General features: G+C 52.6%; 1 protein-coding gene across 1 annotated transcript in view; it reads right to left on the bottom strand.

Moving 5' to 3' along the window:
• Window positions 1-27,156, bottom strand: part of GCKR (glucokinase regulator) — a 41,868-nt gene extending 14,712 nt beyond the window's left edge. The window contains exons 1-13 of the mRNA XM_077811446.1: window positions 27,082-27,156; window positions 16,862-17,017; window positions 16,211-16,279; window positions 14,876-14,944; window positions 13,751-13,824; window positions 10,934-11,000; window positions 10,310-10,363; window positions 9,760-9,854; window positions 8,668-8,773; window positions 4,465-4,583; window positions 4,104-4,202; window positions 3,045-3,142; window positions 118-194 (exon numbers count right to left, since the gene is read on the bottom strand). Coding sequence (XP_077667572.1) covers window positions 118-194; window positions 3,045-3,142; window positions 4,104-4,202; window positions 4,465-4,583; window positions 8,668-8,773; window positions 9,760-9,854; window positions 10,310-10,363; window positions 10,934-11,000; window positions 13,751-13,824; window positions 14,876-14,944; window positions 16,211-16,279; window positions 16,862-17,017; window positions 27,082-27,156 — 1,158 coding nt within the window. The remainder of the gene's footprint in view (window positions 1-117; window positions 195-3,044; window positions 3,143-4,103; window positions 4,203-4,464; window positions 4,584-8,667; window positions 8,774-9,759; window positions 9,855-10,309; window positions 10,364-10,933; window positions 11,001-13,750; window positions 13,825-14,875; window positions 14,945-16,210; window positions 16,280-16,861; window positions 17,018-27,081) is intronic.
• Between the last annotated feature and the right edge of the window lie 260 nt (window positions 27,157-27,416).

The following is a 27,416-nucleotide window of genomic DNA, read 5'->3' on the forward strand; positions in this document are numbered from 1 at the left end:
CAGGCCAAGCAGGATCTCATCTCCTGCAGAATCCGCTCCAACGAACCCAAAACACACCTAGAGTAACCCTGACAGCCAGGGCCTTGTTCGTCACCCGTACTGCAGCCCAGCTCCTACCTGCATTATCAGATCTGCCTCCTTGTTGAACATCTCACTGCGATCCCCAATCAGAAAGCCCCGCACATCATTGTAGTCTGTGTAGGAAAGCAAGTGGGTGACCCAGAGGTAGAGGGAACAGGGCTGTGGGCCAAGGGGTCTCTTTGCAGGATCCCAGAGGCTGGAGGTCAAGGAATCTCCAAGCAGGATCCCTGGTGGCCAAACAGCCTCTGAGCAGGATCCCCAGGGATCCAACTTGGGGATATCTTGCCCCCAGCCCCTCAGGATCCAGCTGAGACACCCCCTTTTCCCCCCAGCCTACAGGGATCCAGCTTGGAGACCCCAGGATCCAGCAAAGAGAGAAATTTCCTTCTGACCCCGGGGGATCCAGCTTGGGCACTCCTTGCTCTGCAGCCCCCAGGAAACCTGCTCAGAGAACCCTTCCCCCCAATTCTTTGGGAGTCCTGCTTGCAGACCCTTTGACCCCCAGCTCCCAGAATTCAGCTCAGAGACTCTCGCATCCCACCTGCAGGTATCCTGCTCAGAGAGACCCCTGGCCCCCAGGTATCTGCTCAGAGACCCCTTGGCCCTCCCGTCCCCGGGGATCCAGAACAGAGAACCTTTGCCCCACAGACCCTGGGAATCCTGCTTAGAGGGCCTTTGTGGGGCAAGATATCCCCAAGCTGGATCCCCAAGGGCTGGGTGTGGGGGACGGCATCCCCAAGCTGGGTCTCCTTGCTGGGTCCTTGGAGGCTGAGTGCAGGAGTCTCTCGGCAGGCTCCCTGGGGGCTGGGGGTCAAGGGGTCTCAGAGCTAGAACCTAGGCAATTGTTCATGAAGCTGTGGTAACCAATACATGCTATGTTAGGCATAGTTAGTATAAGTGTCGGGAAGTTATGTTAACTGACTGTATTATACTTGCCCCACAATTCTGTTCACCGATGTCAAGTATCCATAACACTTTGCATTAGCTGAAATAAGCTTTGGTTTAAGTAGAAAGGAAAACTGTCAGGATCAGGACATATGAGTGTCTTTCCATAGCACCAGGTAGGATGTTATGCTCACAGGCTAAGACTGGAATGTCCCAAAGGGAAAGGACAATATACATGAATGGTCTACCCTGGTACAAACATAGGAGGTGCCTTCATGCCCCTTGGTACCTGAAATGCATGTGTTCAGAACAAAGATAGGGTATACATCATGATACCAGAAACACAAGGTGGTAAACTGATTGGTTAAATCTAATTTCAGATGATGTACACAATACCTTTTACTTGTAAACAGGCAGAGTATAAAAATGGCGTTAGGGTTGTAACTTTTGGAGCACACCTTCTGTGCAAGGTGACCGTAACAACACTGTACACAACAGCTTCCTGGAGACTGGTATCAGATTGAACTTTTTTCCTGTACTTATATGTGATGTTGTATCATTAAAATAGGACCATGTAAAACGCTGTTGCTACCACTGCTATATAATTACAACAAATCTTGTACAAAATATGTCATGTAAAGTGTCAATGGAAAAGTTATGGTTTACTGAATGTTATTACCCTATTTGTTTGCATGTATCATTTTTGTCTCTGAAGTTACAAATATTGACTATTGTACTTGTATTTCAAATGTGTTTGCTCCCATGGTAATATCCACACAGTAGTTTACATCCAGTCTAGTCAGCACATTGTGAATGGACTATTCAAGCTGACGGCCCATCAATTAACACAGTGGGCCATGGAAGAAGCTTATCTCCACTGATGGACTTTCCTGAGGATGTTCTAAAGAGAGTAGGGTAATGGCTGCTATGACTCATTGAAGAATACAAGGGCATGTGACGAGATTATGTGGTAATGAACTCCATCTCGTGTGCCTGTACTTTTCCCACAAACTGTGCTGAGGACTTTACTTGGAACAATGATTTTCCCTCCACATGGCAGAAGCTACAAAAGGCCCTGGAAACATCTCCATTTTGCCTTTTTCCTGCTCTGATCTCTGGACTATGGCTTAATACTAACGGGTTTCAGAGTGGTAGCCGTGTTAGTCTGTATCAGCAAAAACAACGAGGAGTCCTTGTGGCACCTTGGAGGCTAACAAATTTATTTGGACATAAGCTTTCGTGGGCTAGAACCCACTTCAAGGGACCGAGGACCTTCCAGTCATTTGGAAGCAACCAGAGACTTAACAAGCCAGCAGTTTATTCCATCAGTGCTTCAAGCCCAATCCAAGAACTTTGCCATTATTGTATGTATTTGATTCCTTTAACCAATTTTAACTTTCACCTCTTTCTTTTTTCTTATAAATAATCCTTTAGATATTAAATACTATATAATATCTAAAGGATTATTAGACTATTAGATATTAGATAATCATGCTATTGCCAAAGGATTGGCAATAGCATGATTATTGGGTAAGATCCAAGTTATATATTGACCTGGGTGTGTGGCTGGTTCTTTGGGATCAGAAAAACCCTTTGGTTGATTAAACTGCTTTTAAATAACCAATCATCATTAAGTCTAGTGTCTGGGTGGTGAAACAAGGACCGGGATACTTAAGGAGACTGCGTTTCTGACTTCTGGTTAGCCAGTGTGGTGAGACAGAAGTTTACTTGTATTACTGGATTGGTATATCTTATGGGAGAATAACCACCAGTTTTGGGGTATGTCCGCTCTGTTTCTCACCAGTTTGCCCTGCATCTGGTATTCTCACTTGTGAGCCACAGAGGCATGATGACACTATATTATTATTTGCTTAGAGCAATAAACCTGATATTGGTTATTTGGTTTTTTGAATATATTTTATAATGAACCAAAGTGTGGTCAAGCAATTGACTCTATGATATATCAAAAGCCTGGTGCAGGGGGAGCTCAGAGCAAGGAGCTTGGACACCTCTCTCACATCACAGAGACCCTTTATTTGAGGCATCAGGGCTCTTTCCAACACAGACAGTTCCCTTACCTGCCCCAAACGTTGGGATGCATTCAACACCATCCATGACGGCAATGATGCCCAGCGTGTGCCAGCCCACCATGAACACACAGGCCTTCTTCTGCAAGCTGGGGAAAGGACAGCATAGAGGGGTTACTCTGGATGCTCAGAGGGTAGGGGCAGAGCACAGCACAGGGGGTTATTGCGGGGTCAGGGCAGAGCACAGCACGGGGGGTTAGTGGGTATTAATTGGCTTTTCCCCCCTGTAACAGGGTGCATTCACCCCTCGTGAGCATCCCCTTGGCCAAGTGTGTGTACTGCTCTCTCTGATTGTACCTGCTCTGGGATAGAACAGTGCCCCAGAGCTCCTTCCCTGGAGACAATGTCTTAGCCCTCTTGGGCTTCCTGGCTACAGCTCTCCAGCTGGGCCACTATAATTCAGTTCCCCTTCTGGGCTGTCTCACCGCCCAGGCCACTTCCCCACAGTGGCTAATGCAGGGTTGGGGAGACCTGGGCCCACCCACTACTCTGGGTCCCAGCCAAGGGACCCTGTAGAGTGTAGCCATCTGCTGTGTCCCTTTAATTATATTGCATGGCTTCTCTAATTCCCTGAGCTACTTCCCCGTGGCCCCATGCCATCTTCACCCTTACCTCAGGGTCTTGTCCTAATGGAGTCCCAGCAAGCAGCTCAGGGCTCCTTCTTGCTCTCCCCGGCTTCTGGCAGCGCTGCCCTGTCTGGGGTTCTGTAGCTCATCCAGCCAGGAATGCACCACCCACACCCCTACAGCTCCAGAAGGAGCTGAACTGCCTCTGGCCCTGCAACTCTTCTTATACTAGGCTGCTGGGCTGTGTCCTACACAGCCACTCTAGGTAGCTTGGAGGACTTCTCTACTGCCTTTTTTGGGGGGCAGGGTGTGCCAGGGCCATGGGGCCTCCAGCAGGGGGCCTCAGAGGATCTGATATACCACATCTCACCCCCACACACTGTTCACTGAGTAGTCCTGCACCCTACACATCTTTCCTCTCCCCCTTCCTTCTATCCCCAGCCCCCACTTCTCCAGCAGAAATGGAGATGCCTGCCCACCTCACCTGGTGCCTGCTTGCTTCATCAAGGCAGCAATCTTTTTGCTCTGGGCATAGGTGACTTTGTGAGCACGTTCATATGTCCTCAGGATTTCCAGGAGGCACCTAGACATTGGAAGAACATAGAGAGGACTCATAGGACCTGTGCATGCCAAGCTCCTGTCTGCCCCAATGCCATTCACAGTCTGACCAGGAGCAGTCAAGTGCGGAGGTCCTGTCCCAATGTCCCAGCATGACATCAATATTCCCAGCCAATCCCCGACCATAACAATAGGCCAGCTGGGTACCCAGCCAAGCAGGGGACTCCAGCACTGGGGGGAGGTTGCCTGCCTAGTGTAGCCTACTAGCTCTGTAACCGGAGACTTACTTCTCTGAGATGTCAGTGTCCTTGGAGGCTGTCTTGTGTGCTCCCAGCAACAATGTCTCTAGCAGGATCTTGGTGGCACTCCCACCCTTCATCCGTGAGGAGCCACTGATGCCTTCAGGCTGAGGCAGTGGGAGAGAGAGAACTGAATGACACATGGGCACTGGGGCTCAAACCCACTCCCCAAGCCCCCATCCTGAGTGTACTGGAAAATTAAACCCCACTCCCTGTGCACCCCATCCTGTGGGATCGAAGACTATCTTCCAAGTAGCCCCATCCCGGGCAGGTACTCCCTAGACTTATATAAATGTATGGCTGGAAATGATCTGAGTTGTCATCAAGTCAAGACCCTGCCCTCAGGCAGCACCAAGAACACCATATAGACCATCCCTGAGAGGTGTTTGTCCAACCTGTTCTGAAAAACTTCCAGTGATGGAGATTTCACAACCGCCCCTGGAAACATATTCCAGAACTTAACTACCCTTATAGGTCTTAGGAAAAACTTTCTAACTAACCGAAATCTCCCTTGCTGCAGAGAAGCCAATTACTTCTTGTCCTGTTCTCAGTGGATGTGAAGAACAATGGATCACCATCCTCTTTGTAATAGCCTGTAACATATCTGAAGACTATCAGGTCCCCCTCAGTCGTCTTTTCTCAAGACTAAAGCTGGACAATCACAAGTCCATGGGGCCGGATGCACTGCATCCGAGAGTGCTAAAGGAGTTGGCGGATGTAATTGCAGAGCCATTGTCCATTATCTTTGAAAACACATAACAATCGGGGGAGGTCCTGGACTGGAAAAAGGCTAATGTAGCGCCCATCTTTAAAAAAAGGGAAGGAGGATGATACTGGGAACTACAGGCCAGTCAGCTTCACCTCAATTCCTGGAAAAATCATGGAGCAGGTCCTCAAGGAACCAATTCTGAAGCACTTAGAGGAGAGGAAAGTGATCAGGAACAGTCAGCATGGATTCACCAAGGGCAAGTCATGCCTGACTAACCTAATTGCCTTTTATGATGAGATAACTGGCTCTGTGCATGAGGGGAAAGCAGTGGACGTGTTATTCCTTGACTTTAGAAAAAGCTTTTGATACGGACTCCCACAGTATTCTTGCCAGCAAGTTAAAGAAGTATGGGCTGGATGAATGGACTGTAAGGTGGATAGAAAGTTGGCTAGATTGTCGGGCTCAACGGGTAGTGATCAATGGCTCCATGTCTAGTTGGCAGCCGGGATCAAGTGGAGTGCCCCAAGGATCGGTCCCGGGGCCGGTTTTGTTCAATATCTTCATTAATAATCTGGAGGATGGCATGGACTGCACCCTCAGCAAGTTTACAGATGACACTAAACTGGGAGGAGTGGTAGATACGTTGGAGGGTAGGGATAGGATACAGAGGGCCCTAGACAAATTGGAGGTTTGGGCCAAAAGAAATCTGACGAGGTTCAACAAGGACAAGTGCAGAGTCCTGCACTTAGGATGGAAGAATCCCATGCACCGCTACAGACTAGGGACCGAATGGCTAGGCAGCAGTTCTGCAGAAAAGGACCTAGAGGTTACAGTGGATGAGAAGCTGGATATGAGTCAACAGTGTGCCCTTGTTGCCAAGAAGGCTAACAGTATTTTGGGATGTATAAGTAGGGGCACTGCCAGCAGATCGAGGGACATGATCGTTCCCCTCTATTTGACATTGGTGAGGCCTCACTGGAGTACTATGTCCAGTTTTGGGCCCCACACTACAAGAAGGATGTGGAAAAATTGGAAAACATCCAGAGGTGGGCAACAAAAATAATTAGGGGACTGGAACACATGACTTATGAGGAGAGGCTGAGAGAGCTGGGATTGTTTAGTCTGCGGAAGAGAAGGATGAGGGGGGATTTGATACTGCTTTCAACTACCTGAAAGGGGGTTCCAAAGAGGATGGATCTAGACTGTTCTCAGTGGTAGCAGATGACAGAACGAGGAGTAATGGTCTCAAGTTGCAGTGGGGGAGATTTAGGTTGGATATTAGGAAAAACTTTTTCACTAGGAGGGTGGTGAAACACTGGAATGCATTACCTAGGGAGGTGGTGGAATCTCCTTCCTTAGAAGTTTTTAAGGTCAGGCTTGACAAAGCCCTGGCTGGGATGATTTAATTGGGGATCGGTCCTGCTTTGAGCAGGGGGTTGGACTAGATGACCTCCTGAAGTCCCTTCCAACCCTGATATTCTATGATTCTATTATCCTCCAGGTGCTTACAAACTGATTGTTTAATAATTTGTTCCAGTATCTTTCCAGGTATCAAAGTTAGATTTACTGATCTATAATTTCTGGGATCCTCTTTGTTCCTCTTTTTAAAGATTGGTATTAGGTTTGCCCTTCTCAAGTCCACTGGGACCTCACCCATCCTCCACGAGTTCTCAGCAATATTGTGTTGAGTATCTTGCATTAAATGCCTCAGCCTTCTTGATGTCATCAGTCATTAGCTCTCCTTCTCTGCTAAGGAGAGGACCTACATCTTCCTTCATCTTTCTCTTGTTCCTCATATATTTAAAGAATCTCTGCTTATTGCCTTTATGTCCCTTGCTACGTATGACGCATTTTGTGCCTTAGCCTTTCTGTTTTTGTCCCTACATGCCCAGGTCGTTCTTTTGTACTCCTCCTTAGCAATCGGACCTTTTACGTAGAATTCTTTTTTCGTTTTCAGGTCATTGAAGAGCTCCTGATGAAGCCATACTGACCTCTTATTATTCATCCTATCTTTCCTTGATATGGGAAGTTTGCAACTGTGCCTTTAATATGGTCTCCTGGAGAAACTGCCAGTTCTCCTGAACTCCTTTATCCCTTAGATTTTCTTTCCATGGGACCTTACATAGCAGTTATCTGAAGTTCTTAAAATTGGCTTTTTTGAAATCCATTGTCCTTATTCTGCTGCTCTCACTCCTTGCTTTCCTTAGAACATACTGGTACACTGAACCGAGACCAGAAACCACTGAGTTTCAGTCTCTCACTGCAGATGTTCATGGGCAGCTTGTCCAACTGGGGAGACCAGCCCAGAGGCAGGGCTTCTGGGACACAGTGCATTCTGCATGCAGATCACAGCTGTCCCTGCAGGCAGCAATTCTCATGGAGCTGGAACAAGTACCTGTGACCAGAGTGCTGGGAGCTTGTCCCTACTGGGAATCCGGGCCTCAAACAGCTCACCTGCAAAAGGCTGCTGGGGATGTGTAAGCTAACCGGCTGGGAGGCTGGATGAGCCAATTAGTCCATTAGCTGAGGGGTATAAAAAGGACAGGCAATACTGGGGGAGAGAGGGAGAGGAGCTAAGTCCAGTCTGTTCACAGACCTCTGTTCCTCCCCAGCGCTGAGGGAAAGAGCTAATGGGTGAGAAGCCCTGTCTATAATATTGCTGCCTGGGATTGTATTGGGGTTGGTGGCGGGAATGTAAAGAAACCACACAAAGTTGCCACTCAACCGAGAGATTCTGAGAAGTTTCTGGGGTATCTGAGGACAAGGATGGGGAGGGCCCCGTTACAGTGCCAAATCCCTTCAACTCCTACTGTGACTGCAACACACAGCTCTAGCTCCCGTCCCCATCCTGCCTGCTGCACAGACACAGATCACAAGAGCAATGCTGAAAGGCTGAAAGCAGAGCTGCCTCCCAGCGTCAGCAGTGCTCCCACTGGCCTGGCTCACCCCACTTCCTGCCCTGGCCTGCCTCATCTCATCCTGCTGTTCCTGTTGTCACCTGACTATGCTCCTGTGCAGGGATCCCAAAAGCCCCAAGCACCTTTTGTGCATGAGAGGGGGAACAAATAAATGCTGGAGGCCTACAGAGCCCCACTAGCAGTGGGAGCTCCCTTCTGCCTGAGCTTCTGGTCCTGTGCTATTCCCATGGCAATGGGGTGAGGTGTAACCCCAGTCCTGAGCCTCTTCAGACGCAGCACTCACTTATATTAAATCCAGACCCCCACAGGTCGGCTCCGAGCAGGAGCTGGGCTGCTCTGATCGCAGAGGCCTTGGCCCTCTACCCCAGGGATCTGCAGAGCTCTCTCTCAGTTCCAGCCCCTTTCTCCCCAGTCTTCTGTAACTGATCCTGTTGACCCTGTCTCATCAGAACTCCTTGCTGAACGTTAGAGACAGCCCTTCACCAAGCAGGAGCACAACCCAAAGAGGATTTCCAGGCAGCATTCTGGAGAGGATCCAAAAAGCGGGTGGAACCTGTCACCTACCCCCACAGCAGGATTGAGGATAAAGGCTTTGTGCGACTCCTGCAGCTTCTGCATCCGCTCAGCCACCTGGCGGAAAGTAGAGTGCCAGCCCTCGATCTTATCATTCCTGCAGGAGAGACCTACTGCAGTCAAGCCTGGGACAAGGACCTCACCCTGCCTCAGAGACTAACATCCCTGTGACCAGGCCTGGGCCTGAGCCAGACACTGGGGCTTCCCCATCCAACCCCAGGCCTGACATCCCCGTGAGAGGGCCGGGCCCACAGCTCTGCCAGGGGCTTCCCCATCCAACCCCAGGCCTGACATCCCCAAGAGAGGGCCGGGCCCACAGCCCTGCCCTGGGGCTTCCCCATCCAACCCCAGGCCTGACATCCCCAAGAGAGGGCCGGGCCCACAGCCCTGCCCTGGGGCTTCCCCATCCAACCCCAGGCCTGACATCCCCATGAGAGGGCCCAGCCCTCAGCTCTGCCATGGGCTTCCCCATCCAACCCCAGGCCTGACATCCCCGTGAGAGGGCCGGGCCCACAGCCCTGCCAGGGGCTTCCCCATCCAACCCCAGGCCTGACATCCCCGTGAGAGGGCCCAGCCCTCAGCTCTGCCCTGGGGCTTCCCCATCCAACCCCAGGCCTGACATCCCCGTGAGAGGGCCGGGCCCACAGCCCTGCCAGGGGCTTCCCCATCCAACCCCAGGCCTGACATCCCCGTGAGAGGGCCCAGCCCTCAGCTCTGCCCTGGGGCTTCCCCATCCAACCCCAGGCCTGACATCCCCGTGAGAGGGCCGGGCCCTCAGCTCTGCCAGGGGCTTCCCCATCCAACCCCAGGCCTGACATCCCCGTGAGAGGGCCGGGCCCACAGCTCTGCCAGGGGCTTCCCACCCTGCTCCAGGGGGCCGCGTAGATTTTCAGGGAACTGGGTGAGACAACGTGGGAGGCTGACTGGCAGGTTCCACCTCAGCATGATCTGGTTCTCACTGGAGATGGACTCAAGCTCTGGGCTGGAGATGCCAGCATTAGGGCCTGGTGTAGGCCCTTGTCTAGGGCAGGTGGAGCAACTGAGCCCACGGTGCCCCTTCCCTGCTCCCATGCTGGCTGTTACCTGGCCATGCTGACGGGGTTGAATCCCACCAGGACTGGCAGGAAGATGTCCAGGTTATTCATGCAAAAGTCCAGCTGTCCTGCCACAAAAGGGGCCTGTAGCAAACAGAGTCAGTGAGACCCCCAACTACTCTCCCCAGGCTGAGCACAGATCAGAGTCCACCCTGCCTGCTACCACAAAGGGGACCAACCAAGGGTACAAACCAAGACAAGTTGCAATCCCCACCCTAACTGTCCCCCATGCTGAGCACTGATTGTACCACAGCCAGTAAGCCACCCGACCATGGCAGGCACCCACTCCCCTCCCAAACCTTGACTATGGCAGGTACCCACTTCGTCACCCCCTTCTGTGATCATCCACTCTGCAGCTCCCCACCCCGACTATACCAGGCACCCACTCTGCACCCGCACCACGACAATGGCAGGCACCCACTCTGCACCCACCCACCCTGACAATGAAAGGGACCCACTCTGTTTCCCCTCCTAACACTGACTGTACCAGGCATCCACTCTGCTCCCAGCAAATTTGCAATAATCCATTGGATACTTACAGAAAAACCACATGAAATTCCAATGAAAACTACTTTTTTCTTCCCCTCACAGACCTGGGGAGAAAATGGGAGAACTCAGTATGGTGCGGGTGAGAGGAGGGGCTGCCCTGGCACTGCGCTGGGGTGGGGAGAGGGGCTGCCCCGGCACTGGGATGAGTGGGCAAGGTGACCTTGTACTTTGCTGCCCCCTCCTCTCCCTGCCTGAGCAGTGGGAAAGAGGGAGACCCTGCCCAGGCAGAGTTGAGAGAGAGGAAGCCAGAGCTGCTCTGGCCCTTCCTCCGCTGTGCCCTGCCTCGCTGCCCCCTTGAATGCCTTTGGGGAGCAGTGGGCACTGCCTGATTTTCACCCTGTGACCTTTACTCCCATCCCTGTTTTTTTGTTTGTTGTCCCCAGTGTTCAGCTGTGGCCCCAGTTCCCTGGCCCATCCCAACGGCTAAGGAGGAGGGCCTTAGCTATGTGCGGGGCTTAGGCCCGCTGTCTCCTGGAAATCCACAGTATGCCCTCCCCTGGCAATCCTCTTCCTGCCTTCCCAGAGAGACTCGGTGCATGAAACCGCCATGGGTCCTCTGAGTCACAGCTGAAGTTTTGTTTCAGTCTGTCTCCTTCCCCATCTCCAGACCTCACCTTGCTCAGCTCCTCAATCCCCAGCAGGGCGCAGTCCTCCAGTCCCTCCTGGGACACCACTAGGGATCTACATGAGGAAACAACCTTGTTCAGTTACTCACAGGTACAACCAAAACACACACACTCAGATCACAGGAACCCGCAGGCTCATGCTCCCCTTCTCAGGGCTGAACTGTCCCCCATGCACTCAGGGATGCAGGACATGTAGACTCCACAGCCTGCAGCTGGCAGACACAGGAAACCTAAGCAGCCTGTGACCGCAAATGGGCCCTGTCACTCTAGCCCAAGTGGCCTGGGCTGCCCCCGGTGCAGTGCAGCACACATGTTGCAGCTGGTTAATCTGGAGGCCACAAGCACCAGGCTCACTGCAGCCACATCCTGCACCTGGGAGAAATGGGCAGTGAGCTGGTGCTTGTGGCCTCCGGGTTAACCAGCTGCAACACAGGGGGAAAAAGGGATTTCTGGCTCCATTTGCCACCTGATAGCTAAAAGCCCCTCTTCACTGAATCTCAGAGTGGGAGCAAGACCTCCTCCTGTGCACCAGCCTCAGCTCAGTCCTATCTGAATGAGCTCCAGCTGGCTTGGTTGCATAGATTCATAGAGGTTAATGTCAAAAGTGACCAGCATCATTAGCTCATGTAGTCTGATGTCCTGTAGAACACAGCCAATGTGTTAATAATTCCACCCAGCTACCCTTGGACTCAGCCCAGTAATTTGTGTTTTGACTAAAGCATCTTCCAGAAAGGCAGCTAGGCTTGAGCTGGAGATATCAAGAGATGCTGAATCCATCATTTCTACTGGTAGTTTGTTACAATGGTTAATCACCTGTGCCTTATTTCTAATTGGAATTTGTCTGGCTTTATCTTCCAGCCATTGGTTCTTGTTCTACTTTTCTCCACCAGATTGAAGAGCTCTTTAGTACACAGTATTTGCTCCCTGTGAAGGTACTTAGACACTGGAATCAATCAGCTTTTGATCTTTTTGACTAACTAAACCAAGGGTGGACAAACTTTTTGGCCTGAGGGCCACATCAGTGAATAGAAATTGTACTGCGGGCCATGAATGCTCACAAAATTGGGGTTGAGGTGTGGGAGGGGGTGCGGGCTCTGGGGTGGGGCTGGGGATGAGGATGAGGAGTTTAAGGTGTAGGAGGGTGCTCCAGGCTGGGATCGAGGGGTTTGGAGAGTGGGAGGGGGATCAGGGCTGGGGCAGGGGATTGGGGCCCGGTGAGAGGCTCAGGGGGTGCAGGCTCCGAGCAGCGCTTATCTCAAGTGGCTCCCGGAAGCAGTGGCATGTGCCTTCTCTGGCTCCTACACGGAGGTGCGGCCAGGTGGCTCTGCACACTGCCCCATCCTCAGGCACCGCCCCTGCAGCTCCCATTGGAGGGCATAGGAGCCAAAGCGGGGCCATGCCGTGGTTTCTGGGAGCTGCGTGGTGCAGCCCCCATCCTTGTGTCCCGGCTGGAGCACTGGAACAGACCTGAGCTGCATAGCGCGGCCCCAACCCTGCGCGGCTCAGCCCCACTCCGGCCGAGGCATAGTGCGGCCCTGAACCTGTGCCCTGGCCGGAGCACTGGAGCGGGTCTGAGCCTCGTGGTGTGGCCCTTGACCCAGCACACAGGCCGGAGCAGGGCCAAGCCGCATGGTACAGTGTGGCCCAGCGCCCAGGCCAGAGCACCAGAGCAGGGCCCAGCTGCTGGTGTGGCCTCCGACGCAGCACCTGTCTGGAGCACCAGAGCGCGGCCAAGCCGTGTGGTGCAGCCCTGACCCAGCGCCCCGGCTGGAGCGCAGGAGCAGGGCTGAGCCGCATGGTCCGGCCCACAACCCTGTGCCCCAAACAGAGCACTGGAGCGGAGCTGAGCTACGTGGTGCAGCTCACAGGCTGGCTTAAAATGGCTCGCAGGCCGGCTTAAAATGGCTCGCAGGCCGGCTCCAGCCCACGGGCCGTAGTTTGCCAACCCCTGAACTAAACTGATTGAGCTCCGTAAGTCTCTCACTGTAAGTGAATTTTTCCAACCCTTGAATAATTTTTGTGGCTCTTCTCTGCACCCTCTCAAATTTTCCAACATCCTTTTAAACTGTGGATACCAAAACTGGATACAGTATTCCAGTATCAATCTCACCAATGTCTTATACAGAGGTTAAATCATCTCCCTGCTCCTACTCACTTCTCCCCTGCTTATACATCAAATAACTGCATTCACCCTTTTGGCCAGACCATCACACTCCTCTTCAGCTGCTTGTCCAGTGGGACCACATAATCTTTGCAGAGTCACTGCTTTCCAGGATGCAGTCTCCATTCTATAGGCATGGCCTGCAGTCCTCGTTTCTAGCTGTAGGCATTTGGCAATATTAAACCACATTTTGTTTCAAATCAGCCAGCTTACCAATTGATCCACCTTGCCCTGTATGATGCCCTGTCCTCTTCGTAGTTTACTTTGACAATCTGTGTGTCATCCATGAGTTTATATTTAATTCCAGATCATTGATTAAAGGGTTGAATAGCATCAGGCCCAGTACCAGTGAATTCCATTAGAAACACCCCCATTAGATTATCATTCCCTATTGACAACTGCTAACCAGAGACCCACATGCGCTCGACCCCACACATACAGTACTGGTCTATAAACGGTGCACTGGAGCACTCTCTGCCATCCCCTGCTTGGCCAGGCAGAGGGGGAGGCAAGATGCTACCCACTAGGGTCTCAGATGGGACAAATGTCAGTGTCTGGCTGGGAGACAGCCAGAGCCACAGCCGGAAGCAAAGGCCATTATCTGCTCAGCCAGGCTGAGTGCAAACATGTGCTCTCCCCCTTACCTGTCTCCCCCAGCAATGATGTACGTGTAACGGGGAAGCTGACCTAGACCCTTCAGCAGCTTGTTAAAGGAAACCTGGGAAGAGAGAGAGAGAGGAGAGAGGCACAAAAACAGGCAGGCCATGCACCCCAGCAACCTGTCTATAAATTAACCATCCTAGGAACCACCCAGCCCATGCAGGCCAGGGAGCTACAACATACTGTGAAGAGAAGACAAAGCCAGAGGCAGCAGCAGACCCCTTTCCCCAGTGACATACAGAATAGGAGGCCCCCTAAGCCAGCACCGCTGTATCTGCCCTGTAGAGCCCACCTCTAACAGGAAACTACTGGTCCTCGCCCCAAGGTTTCCAGTCCAGGCATGAGCTCCAGTGCACGATTATTTCTGCCAGGGGCTTGGGGCTGGCCCCATAACACAAGCAGAAACAGGTATTATAAGTGGGAAATCGAACCCAAGAGGAGCACCCGCACCCACCCCATCCCAGGCAGCCAGAACTGACCCAGAGAGTTCATGGCAATTTGTGATTGCAACCCATTGCACCCTTTCTGCCTGCTGCCATGGCTTCCTGGGGCGCCCCTGTGCTGCTTACAGCACCCTGCACCCTCAAGCCATCCTATGCTCCACCCATGCAGCCCATGGCACTGTGTTCTCTCCCCTCATGGTTCAAGGCCTGGGGCGTGCTGAGCACCTGCAGGAAAGCTGAGGGGCCGGGGAGAGCTAAGTGTCTTGATGGGTCCGGGAGAACCTGAGCATCTTTGTGGGAGCTGGGGAGGGGGAGGGGGCTGAGTGTCTCCACTGAGGCCAGTGCGGCTGGGGGGTTGAGCATCTCCAGGGATCCCAAGAGGGATGTGCCTCACTGGGAGACCATGGGGGCACAGTGTGCTTGGGAAATGGAGAGGGATGCTGAGCCCCTCTGGGGTGGGGTTAGGGAGGCTGAGCTGCACTGGGTAGCCAGGGGCGTTGCTGGAGAATGTAGGGGGCTGAGTATCTCCAAGTAGGCTGTGTCCTTAGGAGGTTGGTGTGCATCATTGGGAGGATGGGGTGTGCTGAGCATATCCCGGGTGTTCCCCAGGGCTGGGATTCTGCACCAGCACACTGTGGAGATGAGGAGGAAGCAGGAGCAACTCACGGCAATAAGGAAGGCCAGCCTGCCCGAGGTGCCCCCGCCGCTCAGCACGATAAGGGTGTTGTCTGGGTCCTGCAGAACCAATGGAGACAGGTGACTGTCCTGCGGAGCTGGGCCCATCTCCCCAGCCAGAGGCAGGAGTCCCACAGCTGCTCAGAGCAGACAGAGGCCACGGTCGCTTGCACTGAGGACTGTGGCAGCCTTTGATAACAATGTTCAGGATCCCCAGTGGCTCTTAGACCAGGAGTGTTTTTCCCTTTCACATCAGCCTTCCCGGTGAGACCTGGGCCTTGGCCCCCTCCCAGCCACACTCTGCAACACGCTCACTCAAAGCTGCAACTTGTGCAGAACATGGCTGCCTGCTCCGGGAGTCCCAGACCTGGCCTGGACCACAGGCCCAGATGCCTGCCTTGAGGGATCCCATCAGCTGGCTGCTGTGCGAGCACATGGACTCCAGAATCTGGGGTAAGAGCCCCCAGACCCTGCTGCCTCTCCAGCACGTCCTTTAGGAATAGGGAGTGGGCTCTGTGATGGCAGCGCATTCACTGTGGTGAGACACCTCTTCCTTTATCATGCCATGGCCCTGATATGGCCCAAGGTTGGTCTGTCCCCAGCTTCCCTGGCTCTGCGAGAGGGAAGGAACCCAGGATGGGGGCAGGCCTGGTCCTCTCCAGTGTGGAACTCCAAGAACCACTGAGCCATGGCTCCCCAGACATGCTGATGATGTCACTAAGGACAGCAAAGAGGGCTGATTGAGCATCTCCTGTACGATGTCCAAAGGGTACAGTACCTTTCAGAGCTGACAAAGGGGTACAGTACCTTTCAGAGCTCCATTCTGTACTGTATCATGCTGCACCTCACCACACTGTACCATGCTGCTCCATACCTCACCTCACTGCACCATGCTGCTCCATACCTCACTGCACCACACCTTGGTGTACCATGCTGCAACACACCCCACTGCACCTCACCTCTCTGTATCATGTTGCTCCATACCACACTGCATCTAGCTGCACACCTCACTGCACATCACCTCACTGTACCATGCTGCTCCATAGCACACTATGTCTCACCTCATTGCACCACACTTTACCTCATTCCACTGCACTGCACCTCACCTCATAGGAACCACATTGCACTTCACCATGTCATGCCACACTACACTGCATTTCACCATACCACATCCTACTGCATGCTTCATGCCAAACTGCACCATACTGCATCACAAGCACATCCTACCATACCGTACCACACCACATTTCTCTGCACCATACTGCAGTGTGCCGTACCATACCACACCCCACCCACTGCCCCACAGTGCACTGCACTACAATGTACCTTCAGGACTTCCTGCACTTTATTGATAATGTCAATCATGGTCTTCAGCACTGACTCACTGTACAGTCTCTGAGAAGAAAGTGAGAAGATTAGGGCTTTGTGATGTTGTCTCCCAACCAGCCCATAGATCGTGAGGGAGAGGTCAGGGCTCTGTGGGGTTACTCACCCCAGCGGGACCCATACTCCATGGGGTGGCTCAGTGGCCTATGAGGTAACCCCCTCACTCCAAAGCTCAGGGCTCCGCGGGTTTACTGCCCCACCCACCCATATATACACACACACCAGAAATAGTATGAAAAGGCAGACTATTAACATCATCTGAATACAGGGTTCAGGGTGAGGGCCTGACTGGTCTGCTGGGCTCTGAATGACTGAACTGGGGTTCCCTCATGTGTCATCTCTTCCCTTACAATCAACAAGCTCTCGGTGATGCGGGCAAGGCCAGTGGGAGCAAGAGATAGAGCCTTCTCAGGGGCCAGCCTGATGGCTTTTCAATGCCCTCCAACACAAAGGGAAAACTATCACAAATCTCAGCACCTCCAGGACTCAACGCCAGGCCTACCACTTCCCTAGGCTCTCCCACAGCTCTACAACCAATGTGGCTATGGCGAGGGGATCTCAACACACAGGCAGGCAAGGCAGAGAACTTACCATATAGTTGAGCAGAGCTTCGTCCTCCTCCTGGAATATCTCTGCATCACATTCCTTCAGAAGCTGGACAATCTGCACAGGGTCAGCCTTATCCAGCTCCCTGGTGATGGGGTTTGACTTCTCACTGATGGGCAGGGTTGCCTCGTACCCCGCCAGCTGAAAGCCAATGCACACAGGATGCAGAGTCTCCTCAGGGCAGAGCGGGACTGGGCCCCAGTGCTAGAATGGCTCCCACAGCCTCTAAATATACTAGTCCAACTGTGCGCATTTAGCCTGGGACAGAAAGCCCCTCCACTGCAACCCTCCACCCCTTCCTCCTCCACTCACCAGATGGGCTTATTTAAGTTCTTTCGTTGTTGTTATTGTTACTTTCTATTATGGCTGCTCCTAGGAACCCGACCGGTGATCAGGGCGCCATGGTGTTTGGTGCTGTACACTTGCTCCCTGCCCAGGGATCGTCCAGTCTTGGGTCAGAAAGGGCACATTAGGAGAACAAAACAGAGCAACAAAGAGGGCTAGAGATGAGGAAACAAAACATTTGGCAAGGGCTCAGCAACCTCAGCATTAACTTGCCTTTGGGTTTCTAAACCTGCTGCACTTGAGATTGAGCCTCAATGGAGAAGATTTGGGAACAAACCGATTAAACAAACAGCAATAAGTCACCAGGACCAGATGGGATTCACCCAAGAATTCTAAAGGAACTCACGTATGAAATTGAAGAACTCCTAACTGTGGTATGTAACCTATTGCTTAAATCAGCCTCTGCACCACGTGACTGGAGGGTAGCTAATGTAATGCAGATTTTTTTTAAAGGCTCCAGCGGCAATCCTGGCAATTACAGGCTAGTAAGCATAACTTCAATACCAGGAAAGTTGGTTGACACTATAGTAAGGAACAGAATTATCAGACACAGAGATGAACACAATATATTGGGGACGAGCTGCTGCTTGCCAGGAGCTAGGATTTGCGATGTGACGGAGAGACTGCCGAGACTCATCAAGCCCTCGGATCGCTGCCCCTTCCTGCTTCTCCACGTCGGCACCAGTGACACTGCCAAGAATGACCTTGAGCGGATCACTGTGGACTACGTGGCTCTGGGAAGAAGGATAAAGGAGTTTGAGGAGCAAGTGGTGTTCTCGTCCATCCTCCCCGTGGAAGGAAAAGGCCTGGGTAGAGACCATCGAATGGTGGAAGTCAACGAATGGCTATGCAGGTGGTGTCGGAGAGAAGGCTTTGGATTCTTTGACCATGGGATGGTGTTCCAAGAAGGAGGAGTGCTAGGCAGAGACGGGCTCCACCTAACGAAGAGAGGGAAGAGCATCTTCGCAAGCAGGCTGGCTAACCTAGTGAGGAGGGCTTTAAACTAGGTTCACTGGGGGAAGGAGACCAAAGCCCTGAGGTAAGTGAGGAAGTGGGATACCGGGAGGAAGCACGAGCAGGAGTGCGCGAGAGGGGAGGGCTCCTGCCTCATAGTGAGAAAGGAGGGGCAATCAGCGGGTTATCTCAAGTGCCTATACACAAATGCAAGAAGCCTGGGAAACAAGCAGGGAGAACTGGAAGTCCTGGCACAGTCAAGGAAGTCCTGGCACAGTGATTAGAATAACAGAGACTTGGTGGGATAACTCACATGACTGGAGTACTGTCATGGATGGATATAAGCTGTTCAGGAAGGACAGGCAGGCAGAAAAGGTGGGGGAGTAGCACTGTATGTAAGGGAGCAGTATGACTGCTCAGAGCAACAAGGGCGATGTCGTGGTGGGAGTCTGCTATAGACCACCGGACCAGGGGGATGAGGTGGACAAGGCTTTCTTCCGGCCACTAACGGAAGTTACTAGATCGCAGGCCCTGGTTCTCATGGGAGACTTCAATCACCCTGATATCTGCTGGGAGAGCAAGACAGCGGTGCACAGACAATCCAGGAAGTTTTTGGAAACGGTAGGGGACAATTTCCTGGTGCAAGTGCTGGAGGAACCAACTAGGGGCAGAGCTCTTCTTGACCTGCTGCTTACAAACCGGGAAGAATTAGTAGGGGAAGAAAAAATGGATGGGAATCTGGGAGGCAGTGACCATGAGATGGTCGAGTTCAGGATCCTGACACAAGGAAGAAAGGAGAGCAACAGAATATGGACCCTGGACTTCAGAAAAGCAGACTTTGACTCCCTCAGAGAACTGATGGGCAGGATCCCCTGGGAGAATAACATGAGGGGGAAAGGAGTCCAGGAGAGCTGGCTGTGTTTTAAAGAATCCTTACTGAGGTTGCAGGAACAAGCCATCCTGATGTGTAGAAAGGATAGTAAATATGGCAGGCGATCAGCTTGGCTTCACAGTGAAATCCTTGCTGATCTTAAACACAAAAAAGAAGCTTACAAGAAGTGGAAGATTGGACAAATGACCAGGGAAGAGTATAAAAATATTGCTCGGGCATGCAGGAGTGAAATCAGGAAGCCCAAATCACACCTGGACTTGCAGCTAGCAAGAGATGTTAAGAGTAACAAGAAGGGTTTCTTCAGGTATGTTGGCAACAAGAAGAAAGTCAAGGATAGTGTGGGCCCCTTACTGAATGAGGGAGGCAACACAGTGACAGAGGATGTGGAAAAAGCTAATGTACTCAATGCTTTTTTTGCCTCTGTCTTCACGAACAAGGTCAGCTCCCAGACTACTGCACTGGGCAGCACAGCATGGGAAGGAGGTGACCAGCCCTCTGTGGAGAAAGAAGTGGTTCGGGACTATTTAGAAAAGCTGGATGAGCACAAGTCCATGGGGCCGGATGCGCTGCATCCGAGAGTGCTAAAGGAGTTGGCAGATGTGATTGCAGAGCCATTGGCCATTATCTTTGAAAACTCATGGCGATCGGGGGAGGTCCCGGATGACTGGGAAAAGGCTAATGTAGTGCCCATCTTTAAAAAAGGGAAGGAGGAGGATCCTGGGAACTACAGGCCAGTCAGCCTCACCTCAGTCCCTGGTAAAATCATGGAGCAGGTCCTCAAGGAATCAATTCTGAAGCACTTAGAGGAGAGGAAAGTGATCAGGAACAGTCAGCATGGATTCACCAAGGGCAAGTCATGCCTGACTAGTCTAAATGCCTTCTATGACGAGATAACTGGCTCTGTGGATGAGGGGAAAGCGGTGGACGTGTTATTCCTTGACTTTAGCAAAGCTTTTGACACAGTCTCCCACAGTATTTTTGCCAGCAAGTTAAAGAAGTATGGTCTGGATGAATGGACTATAAGGTGGCTAGATTGTTGGGCTCAACGGGTAGTGATCAATGGCTCCATGTCTAGTTGGCAGCCGGTATCAAGTGGTGTGTCCCAAGGGTCGGTCCTGCGGCCGGTTTTGTTCAATATCTTCATTAATGATCTGGAGGATGGTATCATAGAATCAAAGAATCATAGAATATCACGGTTGGAAGGGACCTCAGGAGGTCATCTAGTCCAACCCCCTGCTCAAAGCAGGACCAAGCCCCAACTAAATCATCCCAGCCAGGGCTTTGTCAAGCCTGACCTTAAAAATCTCTAAAGAAGGAGATTCCACCGCCTCTCTAGGGACCAGTGTTTCACCACCCTCCTAGTGAAAAAGTTTTTCCTAATATCCAACCTAAACCTCCCCCACTGCAACTTGAGACCATTACTCCTCGTTCTGTCATCTGCTACCACTGAGAACAGTCTAGATCCATCCTCTTTGGAACCCCCTTTCAGCTAGTTGAAAGCAGCTATCAAATCCCCCCTGATTCTTCTCTTCCGTAGACTAAACATCCCCAGTTCCCTCAGCCTCTCCTCATAACTCATGTGTTCCAGACCCCTAATCATTTTTGTTGCCCTCCGCTGGACTCTTTTCAATTTTTCTACATCCTTCTTGTAGTGTGGGGCCCAAAATGACACAGTACTCCAGATGAGGCCTCACCAGTGTTGAATAGAGGGGAACGATCACGTCCCTTGATCTGCTGACAATGCCCCTACGTATACATCCTAAAATGCCATTGGCCTTCTTGGCAACAAGGGCACACTGTTGACTCATATCCAGCTTCTCGTCCACTGTAACCTCTAGGTCCTTTTCTGCAGAACTGCTGCCGAGCCATTCGGTCCCTAGTCTGTAGCGGTGCATGGGATTCTTCCGTCCTAAGTGCAGGACTCTGCACTTGTCCTTGTTGAACCTCATCAGATTTCTTTTGGCCCAATCCTCCAATTTGTCTAGGTCCCTCTGTATCCTATCCCTACCCTCCAGCGTATCTACCTCTCCTCCCAGTTTAGTGTCATCTGCAAACTTGCTGAGGGTGCAATCCACACTATCCTCCAGATTATTAATGAAGATATTGAACAAAACCGGCCCGAGGACCGACCCTTGGGGCACTCCACTTGATACCGGCTGCCAACTAGACATGCCAACAGAGCATGAGCTGGCCCAGACTGTGGACCTTCAGGAAGCAGCTCAAATCTTTGCAGCCAAGAAAGCACGGAAAGCACCACTTTGGTTATTCAAACAGATAAAAATGCCGGTGTTTACTATGCAGACAAGAAAAGTTACATTTGCCGTTCGGTGTTAGAAAGTGAATTGTTACTTAAAATTTTTGAACAAGGTATTTTAAGTTGTTAGTTTTCCTATATTGGGGTAGGTGGCAGAGCAGGACCATGAGAGGAGTAGAACAGGAAGAAGGCAGAATTGAGACCTTTCAAAGTTTTGGCCCAAGCAAGGTGGCATGGGGGTGTCATTTGAGCTCCCTGCCTCAGGTGCCAAAATGTTGTGGGCCGGCCCTGCCCATGGAGAACAATAGCAAGGGAGGAGACAGGAGGGAGGGAAAGCAGTATCATGCTGGGCAGCCATGCCAGATAAGGAGCCTCAGAAGTCCTCTGGGATCCACAGCCTTTCCCTTTCGACCCTTCCTGGATCCCCCAGCCCTGCTGAAGGCTGGGTCTTCGAACAATGGGAGCATGGAGCAGGTCATTAACCTAACCCACTTCCCCCCACCTCACACCAATCTCCATGCAGGGAGGGGACTGGGCTCCACCTCCCTATCAACCTATCCTCACCCCCACCAGCTCTCCTTTCAGATTGGCTGAATGAGGCAATGCGGGGCCAGGTTCTGGAACGCAGGGGCCCAAACTCGGAGATGTGTTGCACAGACCAGGCCAGGCAGCCTCACGGGGATTGCACCAGGGAGAACAGCCAGCTGAAACACTCACGCTTTCCCCAGCCTGGCTCCTCGCTGTGCCCAGACAGGGGTTCCTAGAGGGAGCACTGGGCATCCCATGTACAGTGTTGCAGTCCAAACTGGGCCCGGTTTAGGAAAGCATATATAGCAGCAATCCCTTCCTACCCCACTTGGGAGCGCCTCACACCTGGTTTTGCTGTTTGCTCCTGGGACTGTAGTCATCTCTGCGTACCTGGGAAGTTAATGTGTCCATCAGTGATTTAAAACCAATGAAGCAGGAGTGAATGGGAGGGACCTGGTCTTTGTCCTCTTGTCACAAGCAGCCAGAGGGTTCAGGACGAGTCTGTGTCTGGTGTGATCATGCCCCCAAATAATCACGTTTCACTGAGATGGGACAAGGGCAGCTGAGCCACTCACATCTGCAGGCTGATTATTCTGAGCTGGTTGAATTTTACATTGATTTGTAGATATGTGATCAACAGCAGTCAAAAGGTCACGGTCAGTAAACAAGGCAAATCAGTCCCAGCAGGTGGACGCTGTCCCCTTGTCTACAGAGTTCAGAAGTCTGATTTCTTTGCTGACTGCTGTCTCTGTTACTACTTGGCTAAGCCTCTCACAGTCACAGCGAAGGAAAACACCTTGCCTTTAAGAGAAACGTGGGTCCAGTGCAACCCCTAGCCAGGAGTGAAACCACCAGCAGATTCTCTACACGGAGGCCAGGTCTGCCTCAGCACAAGCGCTTTCCTACTAAAGGAAACCAGCACGCAGTTGTATAGAGAGCATTTGCACAGCTTCCTCCTGCCTCTGTCCCCACCTGCACTGCCAGACACACTGCTGGAGCATGCTGGCTTTATCTCCACACCCCCAGAAGCCAGCAGCTCCTCTCCAAGGCCTCAGTTGCCTCACTCCTCCTCCTTGGCTGTGGCCTCCTGAGACCATCTCTGCCTTACCCAATCTGTCCAAACTGGAGCTGCAAACACTACATTTCACCCCCCACACCTCTCCCTGCTGGCTCCCAGAGCAAACGCTCCTTGTTCTGGCCTGTGACGCCCTTCACACCACAGCCCCTCATCACCAAGGCTTAAGCTCTCTCTTCTTACCAGGACCCCAACTGCCGCAGATGCTCCTTCATGTCTTCATCCACTTTGCAAGGAGGCTTGCGAATTGAACTAAACACAAAGGCAGAGACTACAAGTCACCAAATGAAATTAACAGGCAACAGGTTTAAAACAAACATAAGGAAGTACTTTACACTACGCACAGTCAACCCATGGAACTTGTTGCCAGGGGATGTTGCGGAGGCCAAAAGTATAACTGGGTTCAAAAAAGAACTAGATAAGCTCATGGAGGCTAGGTCCATTAATGGCTATTAGCCAAGATGGCCAGGATACAGCCCTATGCTCTGGGTGTCCCTAGCCTCTGACTCTCAGAGCTGGGACTGGACGATAGGAGATGGATGGATCACTCGATAGATGCCCTCTTCTGTTCATTCCCTGTGGGGCACCTGGCACTGGCCACTGTTGGAAGACAGGACACTGGGCTAGATGGACCATTGGTCTGACCCAGCTTGGCCATTCTTGTGTTCTTATAATTGAAATAGCTATTGGCCTACCTCCCTGGTTAAGAACCCGCTGAGCTAAGGAGGTGGCTCTGGGAATGGCTTGTTCTGATAAATCTGGGTTGAAGGACCTGGAGGGGTTCTTGGTCGATCTGCAGTCACAGTCAGAAGGAGCGGAGGTAGTTGGGGTGCCATCCCCCTTTTCATAGCCATGCTCTGCAACCATTCAGAGTATGTACATCCTTCAATCACAGGTGTGACTGCAGCCTGGGTAAAGATACCCACGCCAGCTCTAATCTATCTAGCCTGGCCAGGGCTGGATTAACCTCTTGTAGGCCTGGTGCCAAATATATTTGTGGGCCCCCATGGGAGCAATGGAGCATGGCGCAGGGAGATTGGTCCCTGGAGCGAGGGGCCAGCCAGGGGCATGGCATGGCAGGGGCGGCCCCGCTCCACCCAGCCCAGTGCGAGGGCACTGTTTTTTGCCAGACGTACAATGTCCTGCCCAGCCCTGTGCTGCCAGCATGCCCCTTCCTGTTGGGGGTAGGCCTAGGCCACACCACACAGCCCCCAACCCAACATCCCCCTGACTCCCTGTGGCCAGAGCCCCCCCAGACTCGTTATGCCCAGCACTCCCCGAGACCCTCCCACAAATGCGCACCGCCCTGCACAACACCACCCCTGTCTATAGCCCCACGACAACTGCCCAGCACCCGCCCCAGAGCCCCCAACATACACAGATCTTCCCTGCCCCCTCACAGCCCAGCACCCCAGCCCCAGAGACCCACTCCCCGACTCTCTGCCTCCTGGCTGCACTCACTGGCCCTGCTGGGAGGCAGCTGTGTCTGGCGCAATCAGCCAGGCCAGGGCCTACCTAGGCCGGGCTCCCTCAGGACCCACTTGCCTGGAGGGGCCCAGCCAAGCCCCCCACACACACACACTGTCCCCTCCCCACCCCACGACTGCCAAGACTGGCCAGGCTTCTGCACGAGTCCCAGGCGGCTCAGCTCCGGGGAGACAGGCGGGGCCCCACAGGTGGTGGGAAGCAGAGACTGCCCGGAGCCAGAGGTGCGCTGAGGTCTGGCCAGGGGGCAGAGAGGAGTCCTCGGCTGGCCAGTGGGCAGGCCGAGAGGAGCAAGTGATGCAGGGTGGAGGGAGCCAGCGGGGTCTCATGGCACAGTGCAAGCAGAGCAGGTCGGGACCCCTTCTGAGCATTGGCCCGACATTGGCCACGGGTGCCATTGTAAACCCGGCACTGAGCACAGCTCAAAATAGCAGTGATGAGACAGCAGCGCCGATTCTCCAAGCCTATCGGGAATTGCTGCATCCGCACTTTTATTTTCAGTCATGCTAGCTAGATTAGGGTTAGAATCACAGAAGATTAGGGTTGTAAGAGACCTCAGGAGCTATCTAGTCCAAGCCCCTGCTCAAAGTAGGGCCAACACCAACTAAATCATCCCAGCCAGGGCTTTGTCAAGCCAGGCCTTAAAAATCTTTAAGGATGGAGATTCCATCACCTCCCTAGGGAACCCATTCCAGTGCTTCACCATTCTCCTAGTGAAATAGTGTTTTCTAATATCCAACCTAGACCTCCCCCACTGCAAATTGAGAAAATTACTCATTCTGTCATCTGCCACCACTGAGAACAGCCGAGCTCCATCCTCCTTGGAACTCCCCTTCAGGTAGTTAAAGGCTGCTATCAAATCCCTCCTCACTCTTCTCTTATGCAGATTAAACAATCCCAGTTCCCTCAGCCTCTCCTCATAAATCATGTGCCCCAGCCCCCTAATCATTTTCATTGCCCTCCGCTGGACTCTCTCCAATTTGTCCACATCCCTTCTGTAGTGGGGAGCCCAAAACTGGATGCAATCCTCCAGATGTGGCCTCACCAGTGCCGAATAGAGGGGAATAATCACTTCCCTCGATCTGCTGGCAATGCTCCTACTAATACAGCCCAATATGCCGTTAGCCTTCTTGGCAATGAGGGCACACTGCTGACTCATATCCAGCTTCTCATCCACTGTAACCCCTAGGTCCTTTTCTGCAGAACTGCTGCCGTGCCATTCGGTCCCTAGTCTGTAGCGGTGCATGGGATTCTTCCGTCCTAAGTGCAGGACTCTGCACTTGTCCTTGTTGAACCTCATCAGATTTCCTTTGGCCCAATCCTCCAATTTGTCTAGGTCTCTCTGGACCCTATCCCTACCCTCCAGTGTAATTACCTCTCCCCCCAGCTTAGTGTCATCTGCAAACATGTGGAGGATGCAATCCATCCCATCATCCAAATCATTAATAAAGATGTTGAACAAATTCAGCCTCAGGAACAACCCCTGGGGCACTTCGCTTGATACTGGCTGCCAACTAGACATGGAGCCATTGATCACTACCCGTTGAGCCCAACGATCTAGCCAGCTTTCTATCCACCTTATAGTCCATACACTCAATCCATACTTTTTTAACTTGCTGGCAATACTGTGGGAGGCTGTATCAAAAGCTTTGCTAAAGTCATCATATATCATGTCTATTGCTTTCCCCATATTCACAGAGCCAGTTATCTCATCAGAGAAGGCAATCAGGTTGGTCAGGCATGACTTGCTCTTGGTGAATCCATGTTGACTGTTCCTGATCACCTTCCTCTCCCCCAAGTGCTTTAAAATAGTTTCCTTGAGGACCTGCTCCATGATTTTTCCAGGGATTAAGGTGAGGCTGACTGGTCTGTAGTTCCCCGGGTTCTCCTTCTTCCCTTTTTTAAAGATGGACACTATATTTGCCTTTTTCCAATCGTCCAGGACCTCCCCCAATCGCTATGAGTTTTCAAAGATAATTTGCCAACTTTCTAGTTGCTGAAAACCGAACACCCTTGCCCCATCCTCTGCCCCAACTCTTCCCGATAGGTCCTGCCCTGTCCCTTCCCCCGAAAACCCATCCCCCACTCACTCCTCTCCCCCCTCCCTCCATCACTCGCTGGTCACACACACACCCCACGCCCCACCCACTCCCCATGCCCGAGCTCACTCCCCGCCTCTTCCAGGACTCACCTGCTGCCTGCAGAGCCAGGCTGGGAAGAGCTGATGTGGAGCCTGGCCTGCCTAATCGTGGCACAGTGGGGCGAACGGGGGCAGTCCCCAGAGTGAGGGGCTGGGGCAGTGTGGCAGGGGCTGGTCCCTGTAGCAAGCGGCCAGGGCAATCAGGGCATGGCAGGGGCCAGTCCCTGTAGCAAGGGCCGGAAGAGGTCAGTCCCCATAGCGAGGGGCTGGGGCAATCGGGGCACAGTGGGACAGGAGGGAGGGGGTTGGTCCCCAGAGTGAGGGGCTGGGGCACAGCAGGGGTCAGTCCCTGGAGCAAGCAGCCAGGATCAGGGCACAGAGGGGGATGGTGGGGGTTGGTCCCTGTAGCGAGGGACCAGGGCTGGGGTAATCAGGGCACGGTGAGGGCCAGTCCTCAGAGCAAGGGGCTGGAACAATCAGAGCACAAGTGGGGACGGACAGGATCCCCCCCACTCCGGGCGGTGGCACCCACCTCTGGGAGCCTGGTCTGGAAGCCTGCCACGGTTCTGTCAGGTGTCAGCATCTGACCAGAGAGCAGCTCCTCCATGTGGCTCCAGCCGCAGCTGCTGCTTTTCCAACCCCCCAGTGGCAGAGGCCAACTGGACTTTTTAAGTGTCTGGTCAGCTGTGCTGACCAGAGGCTGCCAGGCTCCCTTTTCGACCGGACGTTCCAGTCAAAAACCGGAAACCCGTCAACCCTGAGACAGATTAAAGCTAGCACAGACATTGCCTCTCGCTCTGCACTCTGCAATCACACCTCCAGCTGCAAAGTAGACACTCTCAGAGAAGGGGGTGTGTGCGAACTCTG

The sequence above is a fragment of the Eretmochelys imbricata genome, chromosome 3 (assembly GCF_965152235.1).
Source record: "Eretmochelys imbricata isolate rEreImb1 chromosome 3, rEreImb1.hap1, whole genome shotgun sequence".
Classification (NCBI taxonomy): Eukaryota; Metazoa; Chordata; order Testudines; family Cheloniidae; genus Eretmochelys; species Eretmochelys imbricata.